The sequence below is a fragment of the Empidonax traillii genome, unplaced genomic scaffold, assembly GCF_003031625.1.
Source record: "Empidonax traillii isolate 1590-97213 ecotype Southwest subspecies unplaced genomic scaffold, ASM303162v1 scaffold1553:size91737, whole genome shotgun sequence".
Taxonomy (NCBI): domain Eukaryota; kingdom Metazoa; phylum Chordata; class Aves; order Passeriformes; family Tyrannidae; genus Empidonax; species Empidonax traillii.
The window spans coordinates 45,112-53,216 of NW_020956746.1; the positions used below are offsets into that span (position 1 = coordinate 45,112).

The 8,105-nt window shown below is 47.1% G+C and overlaps 1 protein-coding gene across 3 annotated transcripts in view; it reads right to left on the reverse strand.

The window, feature by feature from the left end:
- Nucleotides 1–7,894, reverse strand: part of IKZF3 (IKAROS family zinc finger 3) — a 30,980-nt gene extending 23,086 nt beyond the window's left edge. For 2 of the 3 annotated variants that reach the window (XM_027907844.1, XM_027907841.1), the window contains exons 1-2: nt 4,866–4,905; nt 360–413 (exon numbers count right to left, since the gene is read on the reverse strand). In XM_027907844.1, coding sequence (XP_027763645.1) covers nt 360–413; nt 4,866–4,872 — 61 coding nt within the window. In that variant the 5' untranslated portion in view covers nt 4,873–4,905. Of the gene's footprint in view, nt 1–359; nt 414–4,865; nt 4,906–5,612; nt 5,676–6,083; nt 6,196–7,172; nt 7,279–7,816 lie in introns of those variants that run through there. The other variant, XM_027907842.1, reaches the window with a different exon arrangement.
- Between the last annotated feature and the right edge of the window lie 211 nt (nt 7,895–8,105).

Genomic DNA, 8,105 nt, shown 5'->3' on the forward strand with positions numbered 1-8,105 from the left:
ATTTTGGTTAGCAAGAAAGTGAAGCACTTATTATCCAGCTCACTCAGGAGGTTTGTTTTCATATTTTCAGAAATGCAGTCAACCAAGAGAATCACATTATTCTTGCTTCCCTAATCAAAACTTGCAGCTTTCTCCTGAAAACACTTTCCTTTCCTTCTATACAGTCTTTTTCTCCACTTCAGTGTCATTTTACAAATATATATTGAATTTCCACAGTTTTATTTCAAGTACTTTGTATTTGAGACTGTGTTATTCCGTGTCCTGGGAACCTGAACAAGCTGCAACTCTTGTATTTTTTCCCCATTTAAATGTAAAATTGCCTAGAGAAGGTGGCAGAACATAACTGAACAGCACAGTACCTGCAGCCAGGGGCTGTTCCTGAGGGTTACTGAGGTCCATCCCAGGCTGTGAATCTGCAAAAGACAGAAAAGCAGCTTTAGGTGTCGGTTCGTGACACGGTTGGTATAAATCTTTCAAATTACCCGTTTCTTGGCTGAAAGCAAAACGGAAAAAGCAGGATTTCAAATAAATAAATACCAAATTAGTGTTATGTTTCACCGTACAACACCTTCATATCCTGAGCACTGGCCTGTGCCCAGAAGAGGGATTAAGTGTGGTTTTCTAACTTCAAAAAGTTACAGAGCAGAGTAACTTATGCTTTTGATTTCCTCCTTGTGCTCCCTGCGAGCACAGCACAGTGGTAGTAACTCTGTAGGAAGGGAATTTCTCCAAAGCACAAGGATGCTTTACATTCCTTTCCCAAAACAAAGGGAAACCCCTGTTATCTCCACAAGATCTGTTCGGTTTTCGTGGGAATGCAGGCCTAATTCCCACTGAGAAATTCCGATAGGGATCAAATGCCAGGCATTTTAAAAATACCTCAGGGGACTACCCGTGTGGCCTGGTTTCCCAGAGGGCTCAGCAGGGCTCTGGAGCCAGCACAGGCTGCAGGTATTGCCATCTCCCACCCCAGTGCCCTAATTTAGGCTGGGGAGTTGAGCAGGAGCTGTCCTGTTGCATCTCCACTCAAGGCCTCACTGCCTCGAGATTTCATTGATAGGAGCTTGATTTTCTTAACAGACTCACATCTACCTGCTTCCTGCCTCCTTCCTTTCCTCTAGCTGTGCCTCCTCTTTACCTTGCACATGCCAGAAAACCTTCTGCCCTCTTTGTACCCGTCAAACAGCAGCTCCTGGACTGGGAAAATTCCTTCCTGGCAGTTACATAACAGAACCACCCAGGCGGCGGGCATGAGGTGTTAACCACGGGTGACATTTACCCCACCATTATCTGTCTTTACCTCCTCTGCTTATGGAACATTTCTGTGGTCTCTGCAACGTCAGAATATAAAGCTCTGGTAACTCCACAGCCAAGCCAGCCTGGTATCAGATGGGGCTCTCCAAAAGCTGCAGGAGTGGAGGGTGGGTTGGTGCGTTTGCAACACAATGAAGGCCTTGTGTCGTGAGGAGTCACTGAGTTAAATGCCCAAGAGATCAAATATTTACCAAATATGTGGTTTTAAAATAAATTAAAAGGATCAAGGGACTCCTTAATTTCTCTGTTTCATTCCATCGTGCCAGGAAAAGCGAGGGGCAAAGAAGCAAAAGGACCGATTTATACAGCAAATTGTGATGAGGAAGCATCAGTAAATCCTGGGTACAGGAACAAACTTCTCTCTACTGTTGATTTTAACTTTACACCTCAATAATGGCCCAGAGAAGCTGCAGCTTCCCCATCTCTGGAAGTGTCCAAGGCAGGTTGGATGGGGTTTGGAGCAACCTGGGAGAGTGGAAAGAGTCCCTGCCCTTGGCAGGGGGTAGAACTGAATGAGCTTTAAGGTCCCTCTCAACTCAAACCATTCCATGATTCTGTGAATACAAACACTTAAACTACACAAACTCTTGTAATTGCACACATAATTAAGCTTTGGACAAGACAATGAAATCCCCATTATTCTGCAAAACTTGATTTCAGTTTTAATTGCATTCAGAAACCCTGGGCAGTTGCCCCATTTCAGTGCTGAGGGTCAAAGCCCCAGGATGGACCCTCAAGGCTTGGAGCCTCGGCAGCAACTCTGCCTTCTCCTGGGAGGTCTTGGAAGGAAGAACTGGAACCCCTACCTGGATGCTTCAATTCCAATAATTCCACATATATTCCTGGAGAGCTGTATCTTTACCGGAACCATTGGATTCCCCAGATATTCCCTGCAGGTGCAGGATGACTGGCTGGAGAACGGCACTGCCTGAGCCCAGCGAGAGCCGAGCAGGACCTGCTCACCCTCCTGGGACCCCCATCTCCCCCAGGAATTTGTTCCTATTCTGTTGGGCCCAGCAGGTTCCTGCCCAAGATGGGCAGGACAAGCCTTCAGAAGAGATAAGAACAACGACAAACCATGGAACGTTCCTCATCTTGGTTGAGAAACATCCCGGTCTTTGTCTCACTGTCGAGCCTCCAACCTCCCCTCACCAGCACCTGGTTTCCTTACAATACCAGGGCCCCAGAAGCTTCTCACAGCATTACTGGCCCCTTAATATTTAACCTCAGGTCCCTTTCCCAAGTATTTTAGGCCAGAGAGGAAGGTCTGGGAAAATTCCTTATCCTGTAGCAATAAGACCATTTTTTTCCCCTGCAAGGTTCAGAAAAGCACGAGGCAGGAAATCACTCACAGAGCACGCTCGTCTTCCCGAGCTTCCAAGAGCTCCAGAGGCCGGGGTGCATGGGAAGGGGACGCCCGTCCCTCTGCGCTGCAGCCGAGGCACAGAGGTCCTCACAAAGCAGAAGTAAAATTCATCTGCTTTCGAAACCAATCCTTGGCCATCCTGTGTTCTGCACCAATGGCCAAAGGGAGCCAAAATATTCAAATGGCTGGCTAAAAAAAGAGCTGTGGCGTTTTGATGCGCGACACTGCTCGTGCTTTCTCCTGGTGTCTGAGCAGAACAGCCTGCCCGAATTTTGACTGCCCTAAAACTGCTGTTTTTCAAATCAACGGTAACATTAACACCCTCCTAATCCTCAATTCAACTGTAGCCAACAGAGGTACCTCTTGAGTCGTTATAATTTTACCTGTTTGTCCCCAAAGTGAAAACAGAAATCCGCCTTTTTTCCTGCCAGCTGCAACTTTCAACCCAACAGCACAGAGAAGGGGACAAGCTTTTAAATCCCATCTGCCCTTAGAGCTTCCATCACAGTATATGGAGCAAACACAGCCATTTCCTTGTCTTTGCAGCATTTTAAGAGGCACAAACAAGCCACAAATAAAACACTACTTACACCACTCAGCCTCTTTCACCCCAATGTGTTTTTCACCTCCAACCTGCATTGGGCCATTAAGGAGAGAAATTACAGCTGATTTCCCCACTGAATACCCTTGTCCAGCACCCACAGTCTCCATGGCTTTCTGAAGAAGGCACCTGGACCAAATAAACTCTTTGTGGGGTCTCTAAGACTTTGCTGCTCTCAAGCACCGTGCAGTGTGTGAAATGACACTCATACCATAGCATGCGACCTCCTAAACCCAGCAGAATAATTCAGTGATTCAACACAGGACATCCCAAACTATAGAATATCCTGAGTTGGAAGAGACCCACCAGAATCATCGAAGCCCAACCCTTGATCCAACAGGTTGATCCCAGCACCTGGAGCTGACAGCAGGGCAGTTCTTTTGATAGTCACAAAACCAAACTAGTCACAGGGAGAACCAAGTTAACAACGACCTACTCTGGCCAGGGCCCATCTCCTGCTCCGTGACCATGCTGGGCCTCCTCACGCTGGGCATGGAAAATCCAGGACAGCAGAGTTCCCCCTCTGTCCTCAGAGGCAAATTCCCTGCTGATCCCGGAGCAACTGAGATTTTCCCAAGACCCACAGAAACACTCTTGGCAGTTACTGTATCCAGGGATGGCACCTATTTCATCCCCATTGTAACAGCCTCGGGCACATTAATGAATCTTCATCCTCCTCACACACAGAACCAAAACCCGCAGGATTATTTCCAGGTTCACTTGGACCGCACAAGAAACAAGAAAGCCAAAAAAAAGGGACTTCTTAGATGACCTCAGCTGTAGTGAGACATTATTTTCTAATCACAGGCTATTCTCACCTACCTCACAAGTTTTCTCTCCCAAAAAGGCAGCGATCCCGACTCCATCAAGAAAACCAGGCTGCATTTTTAAGCGCTAAGCTGCCCCCAAATCCAGTCTTTCAAAACATTAGTTCCGTCTTTCAAGCAGTGATAGTCTCAATTCAGTCAGATTCAATGAGCGATTACTTACATACAAACAGTTAGAAAGCCTTTAGTAAAGCAAAATGCATTTTTAAATGGGTAACTGCAGCTGACTTCAAATAAGCAAACTGCTCAAGTCGTTGAGCAGAGTTTGAACTCTAGCCCCCGAAGCTCTGAGTTGCAGTAAGAATCTCCACCTCTGAATTAAGAAGCCAAGTGATGCTTTGCAGAGCTTCTTTGCCAGGCTTGTTAAAAACGCGAGAAATGCTGCTTTGCTTCAAAAGGGAATCATTCTGCACCCCAAGATTTAACTCCCCAGCTTGGCTTTTGCTGGCTCTGAACATCACATACAAGTGAAAAGAAACCAACACACCCTTGAATTCGTTAAAACCCAGAACAGGACCAGCAGAGAAAGAGGGCCCTAAACCCCGGCTTTGCCACACTCGCCGTGATGTCTCTGAAATTAAACATAGAGCGGTCAAGCAGCCCCGCTCGTTTCCTGCTCAATTGCTACACGCGATTCCACCGCTCCTCCGGAGCCCCGCGGTCTGCTCTCAGCAAGAAGCGGCTGGAGGTCCCCAGAGCGGTGGAGCCGCTGCGGGGCCCCGGGGTCCGCGAGGGAAGAGCGGGGGTCGTTTCTCACCTTCCATGCTCCGGCCGCGGGTCCCGGCTCCACCTGCCCGGCCGGGCTCGGCGCTGCCGGCGGGGAGCACCGGCCTCGCCTCCCGCCCCGCTCCGTGACATCCGGCCCGGGCTCGGCGGGCGGAGAGCGGCGCCGGGCGGCGGGGCCGGCACCGAGCGGCACCGGGACACCGGAGCTGCTGCTGCTGCTGCTGCTGCCAGGTTCCTGCCCCTCGGGCTGAGGGCACAGCGCCTGTTTTGGGGGGCTGGGAGAGCCCCCAGACACTTCGGTAGGACAAAGGGCATCAGAGCCCGCAGAGCGTGCACTGCATGCCCTCAGACATCTCAGGCTGTGTGTTGGAGTTAAACGACAGAGTAAATAAAACTTAGGTTCAGCCGGCTGTTTTTCTTGACAGAACAGCGTTGTTGTTTAGCAGAGAATCAAGTGCAAAGATCTTTGATAAAATAAAGCAAACGGGGAATTGTTAAATGATGAGTTTTGTATATCTAGCACAGAATCCTGAAAGAGGCTCACGAAACACCGGGCCTGGATGGGGCTTTGAGGGACCTGACCTGGTGCAGGATGTCCCCGCTGTGGCTGAGGGTGGCACCAGGTGACATTTACAGGTCCCTTCCAACCTAAGCCCAGTTACTGAAGTGGCAAATGAAAGTGGGATCCGAGCTTGGATGTAAATCCAAAGGCAGGGAGTGTGAATTACCACAGCTCAGGTGTGGGATAACAGCATGGAAACATGATTCTCCTACTCACTTCCTGTGTGCTGCCATCGACTCCTTCTTAAACTGTTGCTTTTCCATCGCTTGCAAAATGATTCTAGAAATAAAATGTAGGAAAAAAAAAAGTTATGTGGGATAATGAAGCCCAATTCTCTGCTATTCCAGACAATCTCTGTGTCCCCTTTCCAGAACCATTTAGGAAGGAATTAGGAAGGTTTCCTGCTCCTGTGAGCCCTAAGGAAGCCCTGGGATTACTGTGTGACAATCAAAAACTTCTGGTTCCCACCTCAGGATTATCCATGTCCATTTTCTCTTGCTGCCAGATTTGTTCTCCACTGTAAATCTTTACTTTCCATCACTTTAACCATCAGATAATCGCATGTGTCTTGTTTCTGTTTTTATTTTAAGGGCAGAAATCAAATGAGCCTGGTTTTGTCAGCCTGTAAAAATACCACTGTGCTGACTGTGCCCCTCCTTTGTGTGATCCCAGCTTTGGATCACTCACCTTAAAGATCAGAGACAGAACTTGTGCTCTGCAGCCCAGGTAGCTCCTCTCCAGAGCCCTGCACAGGTCCTTCACCTGACTCTGGACTCCTGGAAGTCTCTCTACATATTTTCTAGGATAAAATATTCACCTTTTTAATATCTACTCATACCATGATCGAGTTTATGTTAATTTTTTTCATCTTCTATTATTTCCTACCGATAGAGCTTCTATTAACAAAAAAACCCCAGTAATCCAGGGTTTAAGCACAAATATCTGAATTCACATTTTGTCCTAATAAATCCTCCCCCTGACACACCCTGTTCCTAAAAACCTTCCCTCCTCACCCAGTTTACAAGACTATGATGACGATTTGTCAATCTGTGACTTAGAAATATTATGGATTTGAAAATAAATGAGTCATTTGGCTAAAGACATGGACTCAGAGTTTATAAAGATTCAGAACTGCAGCCAAAGCTTTATAGTAAAGATATTATTTAATAATAATTAACAAGCTGGGCCTGTGCAGGATGTGAAATGAGCTATAAACATCCTTAGGAACTGAGGCTGTTCAGGCTGAAAAATGAGTTGTTTTTAGCAGACACGTTAAAAACTGAATCATTTTGCCCGCACGGCACCAGAGTGAAATGCTCGCTTTGAGTAAAACTGAGAACATTCAGCACATGGGAACACAGGATTGTTTGAGGTGGTCCCAGTTCTGTCCTGCTCAGTAGCTCAAGGACATTAAAAATGAAAACCCTGACATAGTTCTTATACCTTAGCCAATCACCTAATTTCTTGGTCTAAGAAAGAACTATTGAGTAAAACTGTTTACCATCAATAACTTGATACCTTCTTTTTCAAACTTTTTTGTCTATTTTTAGCAAACTTTTCTTCATTAAAGGAAATTTGTAACTTATGTGCCTTTTTTTTACATGGAAGCACTGAGTTAAACTTTCACAGCTCTCTACAAAAATAACTCTCATTCCTGCGTTGGTTGGTTCCATATTTGCTATGCAAATACTACGACATCATTTTTGGACATTAACATGGCCTTGGGGTGATAAATATGATCAAGACAATTATGATAAATATAATTTAACCAATTACCAGAAGCTCGGCCACCGTTCCTGGTCCGGAGCATCTCAGGATGTAAGGTGTGGTAAAACGCAAGGACCCTCCTCTCAGTTTCTTGAGTGTTTTTGTATCACTTGCACTAGAAACAAAATATTCACACTTTTAAGAGTTTCAAAGTCATTGGTAAGTTTTCCAAAAATATATATAACCTGCTTGAAAGTTATTCACAGGAATATTGTGGCATTTGTCTTTATTGTCGAGCCAACGGGACGTTCCTGGAGCTTACTTTCAGGCACAGCAAGTGGCAGAACCTTGGAAACCAAGAAGGGTTTGGGTTGGAAGGGACCTTAAAGCCATGGGCAGGGACACCTTCCACTAGCCCAGGTTGCTCCAAGCCCTGTCCAACCTGGCCTTGGACACTTCCAGGGATCCAGGGGCAGCCACAGCTTCTCTGGGCAACCTGTGCCAGGGCCTGCCCACCCTCCCAGGGAGGAATTTCTTCCAAATATCTAATCTAAATATCCCCTCTTTAGTTTAAAGCCATTCCCCTTGTCCTACCACTCCAAGCCCTTGTCACAAATCCCTCCACAGCTCTCTTGGAGCCCTTCCAGGTACTAAAAGGGATGTTTTTTTTTTTTGGTTTAAAGCCGAAAAATATGCGTCCCATAATGACTCACTCCAGAAACCTGCAGCTGGAGAACACCCAGTGCTTTCAGCCCCTCCGGAGGTGAAGCCACAGGATGTGCCCGGCTCTTACTTTCAGTCTTTCTCACAACAAGTGACAGAATCACAGAATCCCAGACTGGCTTGGGTTGGAAGGGGCCCTAAAGATGGTCCAAGTTCCGCCCCCCGCCATGGGTAGGGACACCTTCCATAGCCCTGGGCAGGTTCAGCACTGACACAGCCACGACAGAGCCCGCTCCCTCCTCCTCCCCCTGTACTTCCCTCTCCTCGTCCCACAGCTGG